This window comes from Morchella sextelata (assembly GCF_020137385.1).
Source record: "Morchella sextelata strain SCLS chromosome Unknown scls_24, whole genome shotgun sequence".
Taxonomy (NCBI): Eukaryota; Fungi; Ascomycota; class Pezizomycetes; order Pezizales; family Morchellaceae; genus Morchella; species Morchella sextelata.
Genome location: NW_025408639.1, coordinates 587,658 through 613,588, shown reverse-complemented (window position 1 = coordinate 613,588; position 25,931 = coordinate 587,658). Strand labels below are relative to the sequence as shown.

The window sequence follows — 25,931 nt, the reverse complement described above, 5'->3', positions numbered from 1 at the left end:
GAAACTATAACAACAACTGCAATTACCACTAACAACCTTCTTTTGTACCACGGTTTATCAACAACAAAAATCACTCACTGCACTTATAATCAGCCTTGTTTTTAAAGAATACTCATCTCCATCCCCATCTCCATTCTCATCTTCGTTTCAGTCTTCACCCTGGCTTCACCACCGTATACATCACGCTATCACGTTATCCGCTCGCTGCAGTCTTAATCATCAAAAACCAAAACAACACAACGACAACGAAACAACAAAAGACAAAGAACAGCCCCCTCCGGTGGTATCATCACCACCACCAGCAACATCAGCGGAGTCAACGGTGGTCTTCTCGTCGCTCCCCTGAGGCCTGTTACTGATCTTCTCGCCCCCCACCGACCTCTCCTCCCTCTCTCTCTCACACACCCCACTCACCTCCCAAGTATCCCAGTAAGCCCTCACCCTGGATCTCTTCTCATCCCTCCTTTCTCCTCTTAGACGTCCTACTACAACCACTACTACCGCTGTTCCAGAACTCCCCCAATCATCTGCGAAATCGCTCCATGGTCATTTCGGGTTTGGTTCCTTTAGACGAGCTTTCCTCCCCCCACAACCCCGTCCCGTTGCCACCATCCTACCCCCGAGCAGCAGCAGCGAGCAGAGGCCCGAGTCTGTGTCCGCCGCTTTCGTGCCGCCCGATAATATGTCGCCCGCTATACAGCAGCCCCATGTCATCGCGCAATTCCGCCAACTGATCTGGCAGGCCCTGGACACAGAGTCTTTGCCGACAGCCTTGTTTGTGGCCGAGCGGCTGTGTGCCTACGACCCCAAAAGCGCCGATTCGGTACACCTACACGCAGTGTGTTTGTACAGGGACGGCCAGTACCAGGCTGCGCTGCACGTGGCGAAGAATTGGTCAAAGCATGTGGGGTGTGCTTATGTTTACGCGCAGTGTTGTTTGAAGCTCGGTGGCGGGAAAGAGAGCGAAGGGGTTAGTGTGTTGGAGGGATGTAGACGGCAATGGACTGGGACTAGTTCATGGAGTGAGTTTTCCCGCTCCATGGTTCGTGTGGTAATTGTGGCGGTTATTGACGCCCTGTCTTTCTTGTAGGTCAACATTCAGACACGGAGAGAAGGGCAATCCCAGATGCTGCTTCAATAACCTTATTGATTGGGAAGCTGTGGCACGCACTCGGTGATATAAAAAAGGCAGTGGAGGCATATGTAGTAGCTGTAAAGATCAATCCGTTTCTCTGGGAGGCATTCATTGGGCTGTGCGAAACTGGTATTGTTACCCCTCCGGTGGCTCCTTTGTGAGTGCTAATTCGGATCTTCTACTCAGGCGTAAACCTTCGAGTCAATAATATTTTTAAACCGACAGCGGAGATGCTGGAATCGCTGAAACTTCCCTCAGCAAGTTCATTAAGTGTTTCGGGCACGATACCTGAAGAAAACGCTTCGGTAAACGGCCTACGAAACACCTCAGAAAATCTTCAAAACGATCCTTTCTCCTCTACAAACGGGGGTGCGAGAGACCGCGACCTTGCTTTCAACAACCACCCATCATTCTTCAATAGGTTAAATGAGGGCTTGGGAAACATTGGGGAGGTTGAGACTCCAACAGCGCAGCCCTCAAATCCCTCGTCGCACGAAATGCTTGGTGGGGGCAACATGAACGCCATTCCGGAAAAGCCCCCACCAGTTCGCAAGACCCGCGCGACGACTACTGAAATCACGGCAAGGAAGCTCTCAAGTAGAAACACTCGTGAAATCTCCGACAACTCGAAGCGCTCAGCGACGACGACGACAGTATCACAGGAATCTACAACTACCGCCGCACCAGCACGCAGGAGTACACGGCTGACAAGCAAGTTCACAAGTAAGCTCGGCGTGGGCGCAGAGAGGGAAACGAGGCTAGCAACCAAAGAACGGGAGAGAGAAGCTAAAAAGATGAAGTCGACCGGAAGCCGTAGCAGAAGCTTGCACATCAGCAGTGGGACCGCCGCTGCCGCCGCGGCAAAGGAGCGGGAGAAGGAGAGAGACAAAGGAGGGAACAGCGAAGATGTTAATGTTCGTAACGGCTCCTCCACCACTACTACTGTCTCAATTGAATTCACAGAGTCTCCTGAGTCCAAGCGGGCTACAAGAGCTACCACCGCAACAATTGCCTCAAAAAGGAAACAAATGGCATCAGCGGATCCGTCACTAACGAGAATACGCAAAAAACAGATGACCGATGCCGCGGCCGCACAGAAACCAGTTGCCGCCGCCCCGACGGTGACGTTAAAACCGTTGACTGATTCGAAGAAGGAGGAGGCGATGTACTATGTGTTGGATCTGTTTAAGAAGTTGGGGACTGGCTATTTCAGCCTCAGTAGATTCCATTGTAAAGATGCGCTGCAGATGTTCAGTACACTGCCGACGAGTCAGAAGGAGACGCCTTGGGTACAGAGTGCAATTGGGAGAGCTCAATATGAGATGGCTAATTACGCCGATGTTTGTGCGCCCTGACACGAGTGCGGAGATACAGTGACTAACGACAGATATAGGCTGAACGAAGTTTCTTGAAAGTACGACAACTCGACCCTGTGCGGACGAAAGATATGGAGGTGTTCTCCACGATCCTTTGGCACCAGCGGAAAGATGTCGAGCTATCATACCTTGCCCACGAATTAGTTGAGCTTGACCGGCTCTCTCCCGAGTCATGGTGCGCACTTGGGAACTGCTTTTCTTTACAACGGGATCACGATCAAGCTTTAAAATGTTTCAAACGCGCTACACAACTCAACCCCAAACTTGCATACGCTTTTACCCTCCAAGGGCACGAACATGTTTCAAACGAAGAATATGAAAAGGCACTTTCGTCTTACCGCTCTGCCATTGCCGCCGACTCGCGTCACTACAACGCCTGGTATGGTCTTGGCAAGGTATTTGAGAAGATGGGCAAGTATGATATCGCGGAGAAGCATTTCCGCACCGCGACCAAGATAAACCCTACCAACGCCGTCCTTGTATGTTGCGTCGGTATGGTGCTTGAGAAGACTAAGGATTATACGGGGGCATTGGAGCAGTATAAGATTGCGTGCGAGATGGCGCCTGGGAGTGCCCTCAGTAGGTTCAAAAAGGCGCGAACACTCATGAGCCTCAAGATGTACCCCTCGGCTCTGAACGAGCTGAAGATATTGAAGGATATTGCGCCTGATGAGGCGAATGTACACTTTTTGTTGGGAAAGCTGTATAAGCTGCTGAAGGATAAAAAGAATGCAATTAAGCACTTTACAGATGCAATGAATCTGGATCCCAAGGTAATTTTCTCATTGTTTGGTTCTATAGGGGAGATGCTAATCAGAGTTGTTATAGGCCGGGCATCTTATTAAAGACGCGATCGAAAACCTCGATGATGACGATGACTCCTATTCAGCTGAGGATCCGGAGGTCAACCGGTTCCTTGATCATTAATAGATACCATTCAAAGGCAGAACTGTGTTTTACGAGCGCGTTTTTATTTAAATGGCGTTGATGATCTGACGAAACGAATGACGAAGCGGCATCCGGAGAGAAAGAGTATTTATTATAGTTGCCGGTATAGAAAATAATTGGATTGTTGGGCTTGTGTGGTGTACAGGTTCTTCTTGTGGGTAAAAAAAAAAGGAGGCAGGCCGTGGTGGTTGTTTTTTTGCATGCCCTTTTATTTTGTGAGTGGGCTACTTACTGTACCTACCGCTAACGGGAAATTCGGCGTTCTTTTCTCGGGTTGAGGAAAAAGGGACTTTTTTTTATATATTTCTTGCTGTACAGTTTTTTTAAGACCTTTCTTCCTTTGAGGAAGGGAGAGGAGAGGAGCGGTGGGGTTGTTTATTGCATTGATGATTGTGTGCTGGCTTTGTTTTCCTTCTTTACCCCACCCTCCACTCTACTCTGCTCATGAGGGATGCGCTTACTCTTCTTGTTTTTTCTTCTTACTCTGATGAGACTATTTACTTACCATTTTTACTTTTTTTTCTCATTATACCTCAATTCACCACCACTACTCCTTTCTTTTCATTCTTGTTTTACTGCAAGCGGTTCTTTTCTTTTCATTTTATTATTATGGGCATGGGTGTGTTTTGGGCGCTTCTTCTTACTTTGTTCCTTGAATATGGGGGTTCTTATTATTCTTTTTTAGTTTTTTTCTTTTTTTTTACTACCGTGCTGTTGTGGATCAAGAACTGGGGACGGTTATTAGTATTGTATTGGTAGGTTGGGGTAGGATAGGATAGGATAGGACTACACAGCAGATCGCGATGATACAATATACGGTTTAAGGTAGACATTTGGTCTTGCGTGCTTGAAAAGAATGAGGTTTCTGTACGAGTCCCGTAGTAGAGGTTTCTGTCTGCATGTTGTGCTTCCCATTGGGCTGGAAAGGGAGGTGGGGAAGGTAATGATAGCCAGGTCCACGGCAACAGATGGAGAGATTGATGCACATTTTGATATGGCCTTATCCTACTTGTAGATCGATAGTTGTATTATAGGAAGTATCACTTTCTCTATTTTCAAGGCTATCCAGATCAGTGTTCGCCACAAATTCTCGGCGGCCTGGCTAGCTGGGGAATATTCCTCTCGGAGGATGTAAAATCTTTAAGCGAGTAGATAGTACACACTCAGCATCTCTCAGACCGTCGGGCCTGATCTCAATCGTGTTACTCAGCTCAGCCGGATGCGGAAATTGTGATTTAAAAGGCTATAGGAATGCATACATGCTCCTCACTATTTTGCGCTGCTCTGCATGTAGTTGATCTTATCATATAACCCGCCTATAAGCCATGGCTATTTTATACGAGATCAGGCTTGTCGACGGCCCAAGGGCCTAAAAAGCCGCGACTTAGTGAGACAGATATATTAGGGGACCGATAGTAGAAAACAAGATATCTTATCTTACTCTGCTTTCCCGTTTGGGTGTTGCCAAGGCGCGAGTGAGAACTTATGACTAAAGTGATAAATTTCAATGCTATTCGATATTTTGTATCTACTGTATAAACTCAGTAATAATAGACAGGGTACACATATTTATAGTGCCTTTACCGTATTTGTTTGTTGGGACGATGAATTTGCGCTACGAGGTTATTTGAATCATGCGCAATATGCCAGCTAGCACTGGCGGCCATCAGGGCGTTTTCTCCGATGTATACGTACTGCAGCTGGTCCATAGGGATATTTTTTGCAATCCCTTCTTTATATGCATAGTAAACTGTGCTTTACAACTATATACCACTAGTGCACATATTCTCCTAAGCTAGATTCAATAATACCTTCCTCCCTTCCGTCATCCGCCATCGCAGGCGTTCGGGTGCGAAACTCTTTGGTCACTCGCCATGAAAATATGTATATATTTACTATCAAGGCAATATTTCAGACCTTACCTCTAATTGTTTCCCTGTTGTAGTTTATTTGGACAAAAGAGCTTCTAGTCTAAACTGCAGTGCGAAAGAAACGGGATGAAATAATATAATTGCAATACCGATGTATAGCTGGTACTTATGCGTTCAGTGGGGATCGCGTCGCGAAGCAAATGCAACTCGACGAGGAACAAATTTCAGTTCATGACTCAAGTTAACATTCACTTGTTTCAAAGAATAGTAGACCTAACCTATTAATCTTAGTTTGCGGGAAAGTTCTAGAATACCTCTCAAGTGGTGGCGTTCGATCTAAATTATAAAATGCCACCGTGTTAACCTGTAAAGTGTCCCACAACCTGGCCATGGGATTAACGAGCCGTTGAGGTTTATAATTGTTCACTCAAAAATACAATAATGAACTCTGTAATAGGCTACCTTAGAGCGGCCTCCTGGTCTTTTCAATTTTGGAGGTGGATATTTCAACATTGAAAAGACCCTTGATGATATAGATACGTCCGCTGGAATTCATAATGTGGATGCATGAAAGAAAAAGTAAAGTCTAGGCAAAAGTAGGTATGTAACTGTGGACGGGAGGAAAAGACTGTGTGTGAGTGAAGCGTGCTCCTCAGCCGGTTAGGAAATACAAAACGGATCTACTAACGTATCTGGTTCTGTTGAACAAATACGTATCTAGTAGAGCGGTGGGGGTGAGGAGCACTTTGCAACATGAGGGCATTCAGATCGAACAGGTTCAATTGAGGGGCATTCTGCGACTGTTGCGTTAAGTTTGATATCCCTAGTACTACTTTGGGTTAGGTGATGTTCGCGATAAGTCTACTTTTTGTGTTTGGCTGGCGCCATGGCGCCCCGTTATATATACCAATTTTACCATCTTTTATAAATTTACTGATCATGTACCTATCAAACTCATGTTTGAGAGAAAAGGCTGTAATACTACTGTGTGACCACCTATTCGATTCGATACTATAGCTGGCCTTTTTTTTTTTACTGCCGTTTCCCATCTTTCGTAAAACATGTAAAATGCATTATTGATGGTGCGGGCCCAAGAGCGGCGGTGATATCACGTGCCAGCAAAGCCAGAAATCTAGGCGATCCATAAAACCATACGACCCAATAAACCTCGAGCTCACCCAAGGTCTGCTTCACACCGTACGCTTACAACACCACAACAACACTTTGAGCGCTTCCAGATAATGTTAGCTCACCCCGCGTGATCCTCTGCAGAAACAATCGGCAGTTATACGCGTGCGCAACGAGCGTCATCTCTGTTTCTATCGGGTCTGTTTCCAATATCAGCATTAATACACTCCAACCTTGGCACGGTTTGCCAAGAACATCACTACTCTACCGATTCTGCACGGATGCTAACGTCATAGTCGTACCTGACTAGAGTGTAGACAGGCTGACTGTCAAAGGACCAGGAAAAGGAGCATTCCCTGCATAAGGAGCTGGGGTTACGGGCGATCTCCTGCAGCTGTCCCACAATGTTGTTTCGATATGGATGTTGCTTGTTATGCGCCGTGTTATGAGCCCAAGGATAGGGGGTCAACGGCGTAGACAGCGAAATCTAGAGTACTCTACGATCACTACCTGCAGGATTCAGCTACCGAAGAATGCGGTGGACGATCTGTACACGGCGTCAAGTCGGCCGTACGGAGCTTGGCTTTCGGCTTCATGAATATCAATAGGGCAAGGGTAGTAAGGGGCTTAATATGTGGTCACGAGTACGTGCTGGGGTTCAGTGTAAGATTTGTTTGCTTTCTTCAATAACCGTTAGACGCCTTCTCTCCCCGCAGTTATGATCTCCACCGGAACAACTGTTGATTGGTCGGTATTTGGTGGAGAAACCCTGCTTAGGAGGTAAAGAATCCAGATATTGCAACGTCGATATAGTCCTCTCTCGATTTATTGGTTCGTGAGAGAAGTGTTCTAGGCGTCTACGCCAACTAATGATTTCGATTTGGACTTCTAGTTTTGAAAACGCGCTCATCGTAGGGTTGGGTAACTATCTCTTCGGGCAAATTCTCGGTAAATTTTAATATTATTATACACGTAAAGGAAACATAACTATACGCCAACGTATACTACTAGGAAACACCCATTCAGATGAGCACATACTCCAATATGTCTTCAAAGTTAGAGACATGGTCATATCAGGGAGGCGATTCGGGACCTAGATTGGATGGGATTCGGATTTGAGTGATTTCCCAAAATCCTCAAAAAGGACCGTATAAGCTAGGTCTCGATGAGAAGTTAACAATCGACAACTTTGTCACATCTCTGTCACAGCGAAAGGATGAGGGTAGGTAGAGCACTTGTTCCTGCAACCTCAAGATATTTCTTTTTCATAACATTTAAATCCCTCTCGCAACCTGCAATACCTGAATACTAATCATGCTTCGGCGGTTCCTCCCGACTCTTTTAGGTGCAGTATCACCCAACCCATGAATCAACCTAGACTCGAGTGTAACTGGCTGTAGCCAGCTTGGTGTAACAGACGATGCTCAGCATATAATATCTTGCGGGAATTTTTAGACATTTATGTAGGTACTCGGGACGGACAGAAGGGAAGCCCAAAGGCGGTGGCAATGGCTTTCCCACTTGTCCTGATTCTGAGAAGCACATCCCTGTCTCAAGACCCTTTGGGGCCAAAATCTATATATGTAAGTTTCGGCAGAGCCTGGTACCTCCAGACCTCGCAGCTTTTTATGGTCGTGCGCAGCAGTAAGGAACCAACTAGGGGATATGATCAAGCCTGGATACCTGCTATTATTGTTACGCGGAGCTGGAGCATGAGGTTGGTTACACCCGAATCGTGAACTTCGGTTATTCTCATTGCCAGCACCAACATCAGATACATATAGTGGCACAGAACTACTACATTTGTTAGTTCTAATATTTAGCTAGGCCTAATAGAGAACATATCTTAATTTTCAAAGTTCGCCATATCAAAACATCAACCAAGTAACAAACTATTCGGCTTTCATTTCAGGCCCCGGCTACATGTAGATCTGACATCCAGTGAGTCATGTCATATCACTCGATTACTTACCATCTATTGCAGGTTACCTACCACAAGTAAGCGAACATTCACGTTGCAACCAAAATTTGTATGGGAGTGCAACTTCAAACACCTATTTCTCCATAAACACGAGGATATAGAGCAAAGGAATGTTGGATATGGATTCTCTGGTAGTCATAGTACCTACTACTCAAATCTCATTTCGAGAGTGCAACTTTGAAATTTTGTTGTTGTTAGGTTGGTTGTTTGTATGCTTACTATCTCCATGTTCGCCTACTTGTGGTAACAAGCAATATCATTACTCGTGCGTTAACTAAGTCATGAGTAGGTAGTCTCATCTACGCATGTGAGTACTGTGTGTACTAGCAAAAGAACTCCAAAAGTGTAATATGACACAAAATCTCGTACGAATAGTGGCTGTCGAGTATTTATATCTAGATCCCTTCACCCGGGAAGCTTTGAGCTTGATCCGTGCTGGGGACTTGGTATGTGTTCTATAAACACCCCCTTAATCACACAATGAAGCCCTAACCTCATTCGATACCTACTTTGCCACCAAAACCTCCTGGAGCAACTCGAGTCTCAAGTTCCAGGGTTTACTGATCAAGTAAAAAAAATGCCTGCTTACAAATAAATATTTGACTACCGGTTAGTTAGTACCATCACGACCTGCAAGTAACCAGAGGTAAACCAGTCGCATGAACACAAGACTGCGAGAAATGCCTTGTCCACCCATAATAAGGGATGATTCATGCTGGAAGTTACACAGGGACAACCGGTTGACTAAAGCCTTCTGGGTCTTTATAGATAAAAACGTTCATTTGGAGTGTACATTCATATTACATCACTCGCAAGGTACACGTAGATCTAACCTCCTCGCCTGCCAAAGTGTACAGCGACAAAGGTGTTTATAGATGAACTTTGACGCCCTCCTTCTTTCTCGGCCTGGTGGTGATATTCCTTAGTACTCATGTTACATGGCCGTCAAAAGCACAATCAATATACCACCACCTCCACTAGTCTACTTTGAGATTTGACAAAAACGGCGATTCTCTTATTGATATATCACGTTAGCTACCTCAATGTTTTCGTGGGGCAACTCGCCTAAGGAGAGGGAAAAAAACACCAACTCGAGTATCAACTGTGACACACATTCACGTGTTATCTGTAACTTTCTCTCGGATTTTCACGTAAAGCAACACCTATTGCGTTCAGAGCATGCTCCCGTCACCAGCCCTATCCACTTTTTGAAATCCGGCAGTTCGCTTGGAAGAATATGCCTTATGGGAACATCCAGCCATTGAGTTCGGATGAACTACCCCAGCCACTATATTTCCATCGGTAACCAAGATCCCATTTAGGTGTGCATATTAACTCCCGTACATCTAGGATTTACGTTGTGCTATATTGATGGCGGCTAGACTTCCAGTCCCATAGGCATCTGTACTCTAAAACCTTGGTTGTGATGCGCATAAGCGAGTTTAAGCTTCAAGCCTTAAATCTTCCAGCAGGTATCCATACCAAATTAAATGATCATCGTAAACTACATGTAAATATTCGATCAAGGGACGCTTTTATATACCCAGCGACCCATTTGGGCCATATGACCTCTAGAAGCCGAGGAAAACTTGATTTATCTGATAAGAGATCCCTGGTCCCACATGACACCTGCAACTGACACCTACCAACTTGATGTTGGAGGATCCTCAATCAACAACATGGTCACGATTGGCTGGCTGCCTGGGTCTGTTTTGTGGAACCGTTCTTTTGTGATGCCTGAGGCCTTGGGGTAAACCTTCAAACCCTGTTGACACTATATTGGAGGCTTTAATGGTGGTGCCCAATGACTGTTCTAGAGCCTGCGGCACTTGACAACTGACCGCAAATCGATCTTAACCTAAAGCCACGATCTGTGCAGGTCCCATATGTGAATGATTCTGGATCATTGTATTGGCAGAGTTGGTCGACTCGCCTCCTCCAAATCGTGGGATTAACGTTTTTCGCATGAACCGTCCATTCAGTAATAATTGAACTGCAGGCGATTGACAGCGGATAAAAGAGCCTGTATCCTAGTTGCAGCCAATCCTGTGCCATTTTGCTGTTCTCGAAGGGTGGAGACCAGAAGTCGGTCAGCTTTGTGTGTTTGGTAGAGCGTCCAAGGGCCAGAGTGAGCCCCTCAGTAGACCCTGCACCTGATAGTCCTGGTAAGGTACATTTATGTAGCCCAAATGAACAGGGCCCCGTCAAAAAACTCTGCACTGTCTGTGTAGTTGTCTCCAAAATGGCATTTGCAACATGTATTGAGATAGTTGCTCTTCATTAATAGATGCATATTGTATAGGAAACCTGGGGACGAAAAAACTTGCAGCAGATTCGACACGTACTGGCGCACAAACTCTCGAAACCTAGAAGACTTGGAGTGTGTACCTCCAAACACCGGGACGGTTTTTCCAGGAAAATATGTGACAGTGGTCGTTTCTTAAAGGATTCGTGACCACCAAAACCCGCTTATGCCTAATGAACCCGAAACCTGTCGGTATCCCTTCATGTAACCTGTTGTAATGTAATCCGGACAAACCCCTTTCGGGCCACCCGGAGTGAAACCCCTGCCTATACCGATATTGTTATTGGGCAGTTTGCGAAGCCTGCTTGGTTCACAAACCCATCAAAAACACAGAAAGGTGCCTTTAAATAGTTGACTTGCCCAGAAATCTTATAAATGTGATCTGGATACTTCTGTCAGATGTCAAAGCTCGGATCTAAGTTTTCAAGTGGGGCTTGATAAATATAGTATGTCCACAGCCGTTGCGTTTGCTAGCTGACGTTCCCGGTTAATAACACCATTTTATGGAATGGGTCAGTGCTTCGGCAAACACAGCCGTGACGTTTCTGCTGTCAAAATTGTTGCCATGCTAGATCCCGTGTCGTGATAAGCGAAGCTGTTGTCTAGGCCTCTTGCTGATTCTGGGTTTCAAGGAACCATAAGAAGCCCGTTCCCGTATCTTTAAAGCCGAATCTGTTGGAAATTCTACCTAGATGGAAGAAACAGGGTAGATATTGTACAGGTAAGTCGAGGGGTACAAGGGGCAAAATTCGAAGTGGCGTGACCCATATGTACTGTATGTAATACTGACCTTGGTACAATTTATTGCTCCGCAGCCAGCGTCTCAACGGTCAAACGTTCCCACCTTCTTTCCTCTTTCCCACTTTCTCAACACCTTGGCCGGCCACAGCTCTCATCTCCATTTCTCACATATGAAGTGAGGTTTTCCATATACACAGCTTCGTCAACATTTGATCGATGGAACCATCCCAATCCGAAGAGAGCCTTGGTGGCCTGGGGTAATATTTGTGGTCTGTCGCTGATTGAAAGGTTAGGTACTGCCAGCTGATCACAGACGAACTTGTCAACTAACAATACAGTAACTTCAAACACAACAAAATACCAATAATCGAACTATCAAAATAAAGGGGAAAAGAGACAGATGAAGGAGAATTATTGAATCTCGACACGGGAGTACCATGGTTGTTAACCATCCACCGCAAGGATAACCTGGCCAAATTATACCCAACAAAACCAAAAGAATGCGGCCTGAACCTCGGAACAAAACAACAAAATACATGTGATGCGTGCTATCGAAAGCCATAACCGTTGGATGGAAATATTGGTTGATTAAGTCAATTCTATTCCGATATAAGTATCGGAAATCCAATCTTCATAGTCACGACACGTCAAGTCTGTGTAACTAAGACGATAACCCACAACGAAAAGGCACAGAGGAAGGGAACTAGAAGGCTAAAGCTTCCACATGTCTTTATCGAATTTTTCGAATAAATTGTAACCCGTTGATACTGATAAACAGCATGACTCAATAACATACTATATTGAATACATATGACCGCCAGATCAAGCTCTCGGCGGCGTCACGTGATTCGCATAATATTGCGTCCGCATTTGCTGCTGCAAGCACTAGCTGGTAGTAATTCGACTTTTCATGTTTGCATGCATGATCGTTTCCGAAAAAATTATTGGCCATTCTTGTGCTGACTTTCTTATAACGCAGAGAGGGTCTAATTATTTATCTGCTCGGGCACATGGATAATTCTGCATATCAGAGGTGGACCACGTCTTTAGGGATAACTTCTGGCTATCTGACTGAGCACTGGCACTGAGTAACGTCGTAAGCGTCTCACAAACATTTTATTTTAGTTCCAAAAAACAATCAAAGAACCTGGAGCCAAAATAGAAATGTTTTCGATGCCATATCGTCTTCGAGAAAAGAAAATCAACTGGAGTGGCTCGAATACAACCTAGTTCAAATGGAATATCCAAAACGCATTAAATGGCTATCTTGCGCAAACCATATCGCCAAACGTCGAGTAACGTGTTAGGTCTCTGAGTTTCGCGAACATCATAAGGTGTTCGTGCTGTGTCTCCGTCCGAACTTTGGTCGAAGACTGGATAGAAGCATCCAGAGGTTTTTGTGTAGAGGGCCAGCGCATGTTTTCTCGATGTCTGAGAAATCAACAGAGTATGACTAGATGTCATGACACCTCGTTTCAAAGGTTTATCTAATTTGGCAGGTCAAATTTGATATCTGTGTGTGGATGATTCTCATAGCTGTAGGGGCCGCGGCTTCCGAGCAAAAAGCGAGGAGCTCGAGTTGCATTCAATAGCAGGCCTCTTTGCTTTTGATTATAGGAGATGTATGGATCTGAACAACTGATGGGGCCTTTTGGTGTAAGGGGGAGAGTATGTGTTGGACAACGACACAGCATTTGCAAATATTGATAAAAACCGATGGATTGATGTAATCCCAAGCGATTCGATTAAACTTTGCTTTCAGTTCCTGATGGGCAAATCGAATATCGATATGTTTGATAATTCCATCGATCCTGTCAAGGTAATACGGAGATACCAACCTCCGTATTGATTCGTCGCCTATGAGCACATCTTTCATATTCGGGCTGAGACTATTACTCACACCAAACTAAACCAAACCAGGCCAACCCACTACCGTCAAGGCTAGTCATGTCATGTCGGGCTTCTGGTGTCTCACTGAAACACATGGCAACCAGCACCTCTCTCAGAAACTTGGTGGCCCCAGAGAAACAAAACAAACTTCACGAGGCATCAAAAGACAAAGACGAGACAATACGCTGGCTGACGTGTGGGAATACTTCCAGAAGATGCGGGGGTAAGCCTGCAAAGCTGGTCTATCACGCCGGAGTTCGGATGCTGCCAATGCCAAAGCTAGGGCCGCATCTTTGTCTTTCCACTACTGTATCTCTGTTGTTGCACGGAATGTATATCACGCTACTTTAGGTCCTCCGATGCGGTTTCCCAACTCTGGCTATGATAACGGATTCTTAACATGTCGGATGGACTTCCACTAAGCAGAGCCAATAAAACGAGTAATAACATTGTTTTACTGTGGGAGATAATGAGACACCGCCATAATAGGTGCCGAAGCTCCGATGTTTGGGAACCATTGAGCTGACTAGTCATTCCCTCTTAAATGAACTAATCGATATATAGTTCCTCCGAGCCTAGTGGAGTCCAGACTCTTTCCCAACTTTCCCACTGAAATTTGAGGTCAGTGGCTTTCAAAGTCCAGAACATTGAAAAGAAATAACTGAGTTGAATTTTGGGAACACGCTGGATGAACTCCCGATGAGCTGAGAGCTTCTAGCGCATGGAACTGAGCCTAGTACACCAATGCGCTCCCGAAGATCGGCAATAAACAAAAGAAAACATACCAAGGTAAAAACGACCTGGGATATCGTTTCCCCATCCTCAGGAGGGGATTGGTTTGTGGGCGCCTATCAGCTTTGATAGAAAATGTCCAGTTGCGGACACAACATGGGCATCACATACTTTAGAGTATGTATGTCGGCCGGCTGGGATCGTACATCCTGACAGCATGAAGAGAAAAAAATATGGCTTGCATTTGGCACTATATCGATGAGGCGCAGACGGGTCAAGATTGAGGGGCGTGGGGCCCTTGTTGCCTGTCAGGTTGCCAGTGATCAGCGATACAAAAGCGCCCAAGGTGGGTATCGGCGACATGCAAGCAGGTGTGCGCGACATTTCTTCGGACGTCTTCTCCTAGTCGTAGATGGAGAATTTGAGTTCTGGAAGAACACCCTGAGTCGTCACAGCTGCTACTTTCAATGATGACGCCAATGCTTTGGTTAAGCCAAATGACTCTCAAGAAGATGCCTCTCACGACGGGAACAAGTTGTTAAGATGCCGCCAAGGAACTCCGCCGTCTGACACCGGCTACCAGCATTTGTTACATCCATTCAAGCACTCAAGAGAGAAAAAGGAATTAGAATTATCATGGTTATAGCATTGCTGCGCTTTCTACCATGCTTGCATGTAGCTGGGATCTCATAATCGAGAGGTGTGCCTTACCGTCCCGCGCAAACACAAATCAGCTAAACATGACCCTTTTCGACTTTTGTGTTTACTGATTATTGTTGGTAAAAATCAAAGTTACATATGGGACTAAGTCTACTAAGATTGCGTGTAACTGTAAAGGAGACTCGATGTCTGTCGGCTGTCGGTAACGAAAGTCAATAACCTGCCGATCCTTTCTTTTGTTCTTTTGCTGCGATCTAGTATGCACAGAGCTCTTCCGCAATCAAAAATGCCTGACAGGATTCTCGGCAATCACGTACACATAGTGCGGGGGTTCACGAAAAAGAAATCAGGGAAACTGCTGAGCGGGAAAAAAAGTAAAACCTGTATTTCAGGAGTATCTAGAAGTAGCTAAGTGTGTGGGAGGCAGTGGGACGAAAGGCAGGTCAAGATTTCCCTTTGGAACTGCTCTAACACGGGGTCGGATTCTGATGATGAGGCTGGTTCCGGGCATCTTTCATTGATCTGGGGGGGGGGGGGGGGGCAGCAGTTGTACGGACCCTAGCTGTCAATCCTTTGAACCAGGGTCACAAAGCTAACATTGCATCACACCAAGCACCAAGGAAAGATGTGCGGTCATCGGTTTACTGTACTCTACAGAAATAAGGGGTTTGGGTACTGCATGTGAGTGGCAGGAGGTTCATGTGAATAGGAGGCCAAAGCACCTGGGGGAAAGAAGTCTCAGCCAGATGGCTTGGAAAATATTTCTGCCTGGTCTGACAGCTGGCAAGGAACGTCGAACACGGCTGCTGCTGTTTTGCGGAGGCACAAAAACAGGAAGCTGTAGCCCGGTCTTAGCGGTAGTCCACATGGTGTCTAACGGCCGAGGTGTGTTCTTTGATAGTTCTTTTAGGCTTTGGGGGAACTCTGCAAGTTCCTCGGGGAGTTTTTCTGATGGGTGAAAAGCTTCCCGATTTAACACGAAGTGGATGAACATCAGGGTCCAGGCTACGCAGAGTACAGGGATTTCTGGAAAAAGTGGCGGCACAGCGTGCTAAATCTACTCGCTAAACTCTCCTCGATTGACGAGGGAATACGCCAGAGATTGGCAGATACAAGTAAAAACAGAGAGATTTTGCGATTACCTACTATTTATTACAGATATTCCTTTTATGGAATCTTCAATCATTTGATTTCAGCGAATGATCGACATTTATATGAAATGGTTTACAAATAAGTAGGGTGCACTAAGCCAATGTCTACCACATCCTTCGATTTGAACTAGCATTCGGCCAGATAGTTCCGAAACCCTAACAAAATGACAATTTCCAAATAGCCGTGCGCACCTTGGGGAGCACATACTAGATCCTAAAGAAGAACCATTATCAAGGTGGCTTTTTCGGCAGGTTTCGGCCGACTGAGGTCTACGATGATGCTCCCGCTGTCCATCACATTGGAGACCGTGGGTCAGAGGATGGCGCGGCTACTACTCCGGACTTTTGTTCTGGGCTATCAAGGATCCAGGACATTAACGCGGGTGTCCTCTTTTGTCCGGGGCTACACCATAGCAATACCGTTTTGAGCTTGTCTCATAATCATTAGAAACGTTCTGCTTTACGGGAAGCATTCGCGAAAAATCCACAATGGGGTAAATAAAATGCCAAGCTAAAATAGTCGTCTCAAATCGACGTTCCCCATGGTGTATGCTCCCCAGAGTATCCGCTGATGGCTCTATTGCCATGCGCGTCTCTCAGGCACGCAGGCGCCTCTGTCCCTTTTAGTGAAAATATAACTCGTAGCTGTCTTATAATCACTTAAAAATTTGGCAGCTGACAACACACAGGATACCTGGTTGGTGGCAGGTTACTTAGAATGTTTAACCAAGGTGACTTGCCGAGGTCATCATTTTAGTATTTAGCGTCGGATTTCGTTATTACTTTGTTGGTTTTATAGGGGAGATTGATATGAAGCGGCAAACTTTACAAGATATTATTAGCTCAATTTGATAATGATTTATAATGAAAGAGTAGCAGGCTTGGGTCAACGTCAAGGGCGGATAACAGCAGTCCGTGATAATGATCTGGGGGGGAGGTACATACTTAGGGGGTGGAGGGGGCCAAATCTTTACTTGGAGTCAAGTGATAGTTCGTGCACCTAACCAGACTTTTTGAATGAGGTTCGTCTCCTCCCGTCGTTCCTACTGCAGTTTAACCATGAGACTCATGGCTGACACAGAGGCAAGGATGGGTGTTGATACTCCCCCCTGATGAAATTTCTTCGGTGTCCAGCGCAGATTTGCCGTGCGTGGTAACCTTTTTTTCTGTTCAGGGAGTTTTCTGCACTTCAAATATGTTAACTTTTCTTTTTTCTTCCCCGTTTCCAGATCCGGTGTGGTGTAGTTGAAAAAAGAGATCTTGTTCGTATCGCGTTCTCGGTAATAGGTGGGGTCCCCCTTGCAAGTGGTAGACAATTGCCAGTGCCAACCATGTCAACACACCCTTGTCCCGCTCCTCCCATCCCTGTCGGAATTCTCTCGGTTCGCTACCCCCTTCTCAGCTGGCATCATCTGGCCCCTGCTGCCCGGTTATGTGCATGATAGTCAAATAAGCCAGCTAGTTTCTCATTTTTTGTCAGTCGCTGTCTACGGTGTCAGATCTCAGTGAGTTCAGCATCTTTTTGATTCACATTTGGTGGTGGTGATGGTGGTGGTGGTTTTACTTTCCCACACGTTTACAATGCAAAGCCTTAAAGGTCAATTTTCTCAATGACGTGCTATCTGCACTGCGCGCCATTCTTATGAGTGAGCAAGGGAGCCTAGACCTTATTTTCTTTTTCCAAAGAGAGTAACTGTCGGCGATCATTGACCGAGAATTGGTACCGAAAGCAGGACAAAGGCCCGGGTGGTTGTGAATTCATGGTGATGGTGGTGGTGGCATACATGCCTAAATTCCTAATTCTTGAAAAAAAATTGGTGGGAAATTTCGAAGCTATTGATAACGCCAGAAGGAATTTGCGCTAGGGAGGTAAGGTAAGGAACAGCGACATACGCCAGTCTCCGCCTCAAACCGCAACGTACATAGGGTTCCCTTGTCCACAGCAGCTGTCAAGTTCCTTTTACCCTATTCTACTTCATTTGACCCCGGTTTGTTTTCTTTCCGGCCCTGTCCCAGATGGCCCCCCGGGGGGGGGGGGGGTGATCATTCTCCTTTTTTGCCATGCCCGTCCTGGGTTCGACGATCATATCCGGCAATCATGGAGGCATCATTTGAGAGCCGATCGATCAAGCCTCAAAGTGCCTGGTAAATCCAGTAACCAGTCCAGTACGGTTTCAGGTGTGGGCTGTAGGCCGTCTGATATTTCGACGGCCAGGAAACTGTGGCCAGACCGAGGTGAAGAAAAGAAGAAGGAGAAGAATAGTCGAAGAATAAGAAGAATGGAAAGTGGAGGGAGGTTTGTTCCTTTTGGAACCAGGATAGGATGAAGAAACCTGCCGCACATCTGCGCATATTCCCCAAGGGCCTTGTCAATCCAGCTAGCCAGCCATCCATCCATCTTTCATCCATTCGTCCATCCCATTCATCCTGTCCCTCATCCCTGGTTTATTATTTTCTGTGATCTGTCTGGATGTATGGTCAAGGTCTTGCTTGCTGGGGTATTCGAGTCTGGTCGTTCCGTACTTTATTTCGATTTTATGTACAAACTAGTAGCCAATTCATTATAGGATTCACTCACCAACTTGCCTGTAAGATCGAGCGTCCCAGCTGTGCGTCAGCAGCTCGACTGACAGACGGCGAGCAGAAGCAGGCACCCCTCCTTACATATACACAGACCTCCTGGGGTCTCCCTCTGGGTGGTATTCCGCCGAGTAGCCCGAGACAAGACAAGCGATAAACTTGACAGGCCCAGGTGCGTGTGGCGATCGACATCGGCTCCACGCAAGGCGTCTGGCGGCTGGAACTCTGGATGTAAATGCTCAGTGGTGGTTGGACATCGAGGGGATAGCGGTACATACTCTACAGCTGTTCTGCGCGACATGACGCCGTCCCTGCTCCGACAGTGGTCTTCTGTGTTTGCTCTTCTTTCTCCCCAGCCCTCTTTTGTTTCTTCTTCTTCCTCCCACGCTTTCCCCCTCCCGCTCTTCACAGACACATTTTCTGTTGGCCCTAGGGAGATTCTTTAAGCATTCAAGCAAGCAAGCCCTCTGTGAGGTCGTCTCTCAACGTTACAATTTTAATTGTTCTTGACTGCCTTGAACCTGTGCTTACTTGCTTCTGCTTGTTACTTGCTTACTTTCTCTTTTTTCTCATTTCACCCTATCAGGTACAGACGGTACATACCCTGTCCGTGAACCGTTCTCTGTCACCATCGCTGCCTGCTTCTGCTTCTGCTGCTGGTTGCTGCTGACACTTCCTGTTGCTGTTGTGTGTTGCTGCGTGTGTGCGTGTGCGTGTGCTTGGGGCATCACAATTCACCTTTCGTGTCAGAACTCTTCCTTCATCCAGCTGAGGGGGTACTGACTGACTGACTGACTGCATTGTCGCCATCTGCCAAACTCTCGGTATCGCAATCAATCGGGAAATTTCCGACATTCCATCTCAAGCGAACACCTACCATATATTCCCAAAGTGAACAAGATTCTGTCTTCCCTTTCCTCACACCCCTTCCTTCCTGCCACCCCCAGCGATTTAATCCCTAGTCTCTATAAGGCTTAAGTCAAAGCCATTGCGTCGATTCGTCCACGCCTGACAGCCGGCTTTTTTTAAACACTCATCGGTGCTTCCTTTGTTTTGTCCCCGATATAAAGCACCTGCCCCCCCCCCCCCTACCATATCTTGATCCCCACATAAATTTCTTCCAAGGTGGGTGCCAATCCTTTTCATTTCGTATATCCTTTTGCGTTATAAATATTCCGATCCCATCTTTCTGGAAGTCTTGAGTTCCGCCCCCTTGTTACGGATTGTTTCACCACTGCAGGTGTTCTGTCCGATTGTTTCTTGTGCCCCGCCTTCCGTCTCGCAACGATAGCTTCTCAAGGGTAGCCTTACTCGGCTGAACACCATATATCCTGTCGTGTGTACTGGGGTTTTGTGCATTTTCCTGTTTTGACTGTAATTCCCCATGTATTGCTGTTGATGAGCTCCACGGTTCACCTCGGGCTGTGGGGCTAGCTCGTTTTCTTTGACAGGGGATCCAGGACTACGTCGACAGTTATCGCGCTGTGGGCATCACATTCAGTGTTTGACTAACTGTGGTTGTTGGTTAGGGACAATAATAGAACCACAGCAGATAAAGTCTGTTAAATATCCACGTCTTCGAATCTTCATATAGCCTTGAAAACGATACCTACATCTTCTTTGGATTCCCCATATGAACACATCCCCACTCGATCGAGGTCACAGAAGTGAAATGGCAAGCACTATGACAATGGGTCCTTCACCTACTTTCCACGGCACCGACCAGTCCCTCCCACCTTTGCATCAGGTAAATACTCTCTTCATTATATGGGGGCTGGTCATCATGACATTTTCTAACATACCTTCTGGTGGGATAAGGCTATTCCAGAGTTCCATTCACACCCTTCACGAGAAAGACATGCCTCAAATGCTATGCCGCGGAGGATGGTTGAACGGGGTTCTCCTACGTTTTCAGTACACAGAAGGGTTTCTCAAAGTCCTTCCAGCGCTGTGTCTGATTCCTCAAGTATGCCTGCTCTATCATCACCGAGTTTCCATCATCGCAGGGCGGCTTCAACAACATGTTCAATCCCCAATATGCCTCTGACAGGTCGGACAGCTTCGAGTGATCCTATCACCGATTCTCGTTACGATGGACCAAGTTATACCTCCTCCTCTGGAGACCAGAGACGAATCAGCATGGTCTCGTCAACTTCGTCAAACTACGCAAACGATAATAGAGCGAGCCCATTCTTGCCCCCCGTTGCATCGTTAACATCATCACGCGGGTCATCTTTCGATGTAGACCCGTTAGAGAGGCCGCAGCTACCCGTAACATTGCCATCATTGTTTGCCCATACACAACAGCTCACACAGAGTAACCAACAATCCTACACATCACCCGTAGACAGTGAGATGCGATATCAATCCCCCCAGGAGTATCACCGATACTCTACATCCAGTACACCTTCATACCAGAGCTCTTCTCCAAACCAGTTATATTCTCCATACTATTCACACCCCACGTATTCTCAGCCGCCACGGAACCCAGGCTACTCATCAACACAGCCAATGATGATGGATAATCGATCACCGTTTTCTACTGCTGGGCATCCTGTAGATATGACCATGGATCATTTTGATCACGGCAGACCGGGAAAGCGAAGAAGAGGGAACTTGCCTAAGCATGTCACCGATTTGCTACGGGGCTGGTTGAATGACCATTTACACCACCCATACCCAACCGAAGACGAGAAACAGATGTTGATGGCTCAAACCGGCTTGAATATAAACCAGGTATGTATCAATTGTTACCCTCAGCTTTTATGATCATAGTTAACTGACTCGGATTCATCAGGTATCAAACTGGTTCATCAATGCTCGCCGACGAAGATTACCAAGCATCACGGGAGCTCGGGTTGATACCGACCAAAAACCATCCCACTCAATGGGAAACCCTGGCACAAGCCAGTAAGTTCGTTAATACGGACACGTTTTTGCATTTCTGTTATATTGTTTTAGGCGTTTCCCCCGTCATAGACACATCCATATCAACCTAGACTTAAGTATGCTAGGAAAATCGGTTATTTTAATATCGAACAAACCTCTTCTTTGTTTTGTTTTTACACTTCTCTTGGAGTACCGAAGTCGTCTTTCAGACCTTTTTCTTGTCTCAATACCTTCATCTTTTACTTATCTGGGGAATTGGGGGGTTTTTTTTTGGGGGGGGGGGAGGGGTGCATATTGGATCACGTATAACGGCAAGGACAAAGTCCTTTGAGGACACAAGGACTTTATCACGGTTTTGTATAGGTAGGGGAATCGATGCTCAGCTTGATATGAGCAGATCCGCCCGGTTTTAGTTTTTTCTTTTCTTTTATGTCTATACATAGGGTTCAGTGGAGTTCTATCTTGCACTCGAGCAAAATTCTTATTTCCTTTATTCATTTTCCTTTTTATCTCAAGGAGTATAGCTGTAACTGTTAACGTTTCATGGAGGCTAGAGCCTTTTCACTTTTTTTTCTTTTTCTATACATTATTTGGGAGAAATATGGGTTTTTGTGATGCGGATAATTGCATTTTTAGGTTTTTGGGACGCTGTTGAAAGGGCGAGGGAAAAAAAAAAAACATATAAAAGTTTTTAAATTATATTTTTGGCCTGACTGTTTATTTATTTATACTCTCCATACACTTACACAAACGTAGACTTTCCTCGGGAAGAATTTCCGTGATCAAGTTTTTTTTTCTTTTCTTTCTTTTCCAACTCACATTGTGCGTCCGACAAAAATTCAAGTTCAAGCCTGTACGCAGGCAGATGTTGCATCGTCGGAAGCAACAGTAGCAGTGGCAGCGGAGTAACATGTAGATGTATGTACGCAGCTGGTACTGTTGCCATAACGAGTTCTCGCTCCATGCAGTGCAGACAGCATCGAAATCGTTCAACCCAACAGCAACGACAACGACAACAACGCCCATGTGAGAGCTAGGAAGAGCAACGCTATTTTGAGTTTGATTAATTAATTTAAGGAGTTGGCCCCCTTCAAGAAAAAGAGGTTCTCGGCCTCCCCACCCCCCCATAAATGGATCTAATATAACTGTCACTGTCGATCTTGAATCTGATGATGTGATGCGTGTTACCATGGTCCGGTACTCGGCAACCACGGTTATGGCAGTGATGAAATCTTCCGAGAAACAGTTAGGGGACTAGGCAACTGATTAGATTGCCGAGAATGCCAAGCAACGTCAAAAAGCTGATTTGGGCCCCCTACCCAGCCTAAGTCCCAGCCTCCCCCTAGCCCATCCTTCCATCATCCACATCCCGTCAGTTTGACAGGGCCCATGCCGCGGGACGGAAGCATGTACGGACGACACACGATGGCTGTGGTTTTGCTCCACGAGGAAAAAAAAATACACTCAACAAAGGCAGATTTTTCGACTGAAATTGCCTAAGCGAGTAATCATGTTGACAGCGCTGGGCGCAGCTCCTGCATTCTAAAAACTTATTCTTTTGCATTTCACAGGTCGAGCACGTGAACGGACGTCTGAAATTTTCAACGCTTGGAGCTTTGGTTGGCTAGGAATAACTCCGATCCTCTGTCTGGACTCTTTCTGGAAATCCGCTCGCGTTCCCAAAGTTATAAGCGCCGAAAGTGACAGGCGGGTCTGTGGGGAAAGTTATTGTGCAGTCTTGATTGCAATTAATAACTGATTGTGACTGGCTGCCCTTCATGGGATCTTATCCTTTCGTTGACGTAACTACATGTCCGATCACTCGCCCGCGTGCGCGTGTACATGTGTTGGCAAGAATCCATTATGGAGGAAAGCCCAAAAGACGTCTTGGTCACTCCAATACATGATACATGCCCTAAAAGTATTTGGAACTGAGATGCATATGCACCCTACTGTTAACAAGCAGCCACCGAGGGCGATTGGGCAAAAACACTGAATCTTTGCAGGGCGCAGATGGATATAGTGATTTGACATGCCACGAGGTGGGCTGAAAGAAAATAATAATACATCATAGCACGGAGTCAGCAACATCGACATGTGGTCAAAACCATAATATCGTGTGTTTTGCTCTCTATGTCTTACGAAGTTGTCAAAGCCCGGCTTATATTTCCTTTGGGGTCTTGTCCTTCCGACCCCAGGATATACCTAGCGTACGGATTTCCCGCTGCAGCTAACGCAAGGGTATGTTCAATGGGATCTGCTAGATCTACTCTAGGCTCGCTATTTCCTTCAAATAAAGTACATCCGCAGCTGCCACCGGTAGGTTCTCTAGAATTCATGGACTATTGCTTATCGTGATCGCATGCATGGCCGAAAATCTGCCGCTCTTCGGAAACAGTCAACGTTTCAGGGAATATCGCATCTTCTTGTCGGCATCTTAATGGTTATACTCGGGCCTGACGACTTCCGACTCCAAAATTAAACCATTCATAGGATGGATCAGATCGAACTAGGAGAATGCCTACCTCCGTCCCATACACCCCCCGCAGTCACTGCATTAGGGTGTATTTCTTCCCATGCCAGGCTAGAGTGTAGGGTTGCGTACGCTGAACCCTTTCCGGATTCGCCTTGCATGGTAATTAGAAAAACAGACAAGGCCCCCTACCTTGTCACGATGCCCACTATTCACTACCATTAATCATTGCTTGCCTATTATCCGTGCCTCATGCCTTTGAGTGTTTAGGCCTTGGGAGTCGAAATTTCCCATGTACTGTTCAGTACCATGTTCCCTAGCTACAAGCCTGTAGACGCAAGTCTGATTTGGCAAGTGCTGTGTGGCGGCGACCATCATTAAATATCAGGCCGCAGAACGCCCCGGTCTCGATCGCTCCCTTTTCACGCCCCAAGGGAAGGCCAGACTGTCAATCTTCCAAAAAGAAACCATTGGACTCTGGCTGAGGCGGCAGTTTTCTGCATTCTCGTCGTCGTCCCAAGATAAGCACGGCCTGCATAATTACTCGTCTATTCCTGCTTCGTATTTATTCTTTTTCCAAGAAGAATCCCATGATCTTTATCCAAGCAAGGAATAAAATGTCAGCCTAGCTGCCCTTATAATATCAAAGATGATTTGCGGCGTGGGTGTTAAAACTTTGACGGGACCTCAGGCCATTGGCTTGTAGCTTATTGTTGAGCATGTTCCCACACTGCACTAGCACTAGTCCACAAAGGAACCTTATATGCTGCATACTAGAACACTATTGACACGGGTCAAGAATCGAAAACCAGCCTCCGGGTCCCACACGCAGAACATTTCAAACTGCAATCCGTGTCTCCACTCGCAATTCGCAGTACCAATTCGCAGTATCGTTATTATAGGCTATGTTGCCGCGAGAACGTTTTTCCGCAAGTCCAACCTCATATCCATCAGAAATCTATTTCCAGAGGTGTATAATAACTCAGCGAGGTTTACTTACAAGGATAAAAACCATTGTTTCAGAAGGCGACTGAATTCCGATGGTAGTACAGATAGATCTGTGTGTAATTGCTTTTTCACAAGCTCGATTCCTACGCACATAGGAATTCGTTTGATATCGTGGTGGCAGATCTCTGCTTAGATTGATTGGGTAAAGTCCAATGGCGTCTCATGCAACGAAGGGGAGGCGCACACAGATTTTACTAATATGGTGTGTCTATCCGTCTATTAACAAAAGAATCCCCGCAACCATAGAGTAGGATGGGCCTGTCAAGATTATGTTTCAACCCACTCAAATAGTGCATTAGACGAACTTATCTTAGCTTGTTGTGCAACATGGAGTAACGTCTCAGGAGTGAGTGATATCCTATGACTGATCACCGATGGGTATACCATGAACCTCGTTGCGAACATGGATGGAACATTTAGATAAGCAAGCAGGCCTAAGCCTGCGAGTATCAATGTGACGAATTTTGCCATGCCTACACGGCTCGGATTTTTTTCCGGTATGGTGTGACTTCAGAGTATGCGCAGCCTTTGGGAGAACTCCGTAATATGCTGGCCATCAACGGCTGTTTCCTGTCAACATCCTGATGGAGAAATTTCAATGTAAACTGCATGAGATAAACTGACTAAATCTTTAGTAAGGGTATTGGTATCCGGCGAAGGCCTAGAGCTTCTCTCTATTTAGTGGAATACTACCGTCTTCAAGACGTGACTAGCATTCACAACTCGATAAACCGGATGCACGGCATGCATGTCTTGGAAACTTTGTAGATCTTGAGAGCTCTTGAGGCCGGGTGGAAGTATTCCCCCGGAGAACTGAAGCCTGAGGTATAGCATCTGGAAAGATTTGACGATTGGACTGTTATGTTCCACGGTATTGATAACGATAAACGTGATGTTGGCTACGATGGAGGTAGCTTTGAGGTGACTCAGATGTAAGACGGTGGAAAATTAAGGCTAGGTATGATGACGACGTTGCTGGAACTCAAACCCAACTGCACGGGCAGCTGCCTCGCAGAGTTCTCAACCACCACCTAACAATGTCTTTAATTTGCTTTTTCTCACT

The 25,931-nt window shown here is 46.1% G+C and overlaps 4 protein-coding genes across 4 annotated transcripts; 2 read left to right on the top strand and 2 right to left on the bottom strand.

Annotated features, from left to right (window-relative positions):
* Window positions 1-682: 682 nt before the first annotated feature.
* On the top strand, window positions 683-3,438 carry H6S33_007720 (uncharacterized protein; the record flags this gene model as incomplete). Its single annotated transcript, XM_044839064.1, has 5 exons — window positions 683-1,022; window positions 1,091-1,264; window positions 1,322-2,475; window positions 2,529-3,284; window positions 3,340-3,438. 5 exons carry the CDS (start codon window positions 683-685, stop codon window positions 3,436-3,438), a joined length of 2,523 nt encoding a protein of 840 aa, XP_044688593.1.
* Window positions 3,439-13,070: 9,632 nt separating this feature from the next.
* On the bottom strand, window positions 13,071-13,361 carry H6S33_007719 (uncharacterized protein; the record flags this gene model as incomplete). Its single annotated transcript, XM_044839063.1, has 1 exon — window positions 13,071-13,361. One exon carries the CDS (start codon window positions 13,359-13,361, stop codon window positions 13,071-13,073), a length of 291 nt encoding a protein of 96 aa, XP_044688592.1.
* A 5,217-nt stretch (window positions 13,362-18,578) lies between these two features.
* Window positions 18,579-19,378, bottom strand: H6S33_007718 (uncharacterized protein; the record flags this gene model as incomplete). Its single annotated transcript, XM_044839062.1, has 5 exons — window positions 18,579-18,723; window positions 18,777-18,938; window positions 18,991-19,019; window positions 19,102-19,236; window positions 19,283-19,378. The coding sequence occupies 5 exons, from the start codon at window positions 19,376-19,378 to the stop codon at window positions 18,579-18,581; spliced, it is 567 nt and encodes a 188-aa protein (XP_044688591.1).
* Window positions 19,379-20,535: 1,157 nt separating this feature from the next.
* On the top strand, window positions 20,536-21,412 carry H6S33_007717 (uncharacterized protein; the record flags this gene model as incomplete). Its single annotated transcript, XM_044839061.1, has 2 exons — window positions 20,536-21,234; window positions 21,296-21,412. 2 exons carry the CDS (start codon window positions 20,536-20,538, stop codon window positions 21,410-21,412), a joined length of 816 nt encoding a protein of 271 aa, XP_044688590.1.
* Window positions 21,413-25,931: the final 4,519 nt, after the last annotated feature.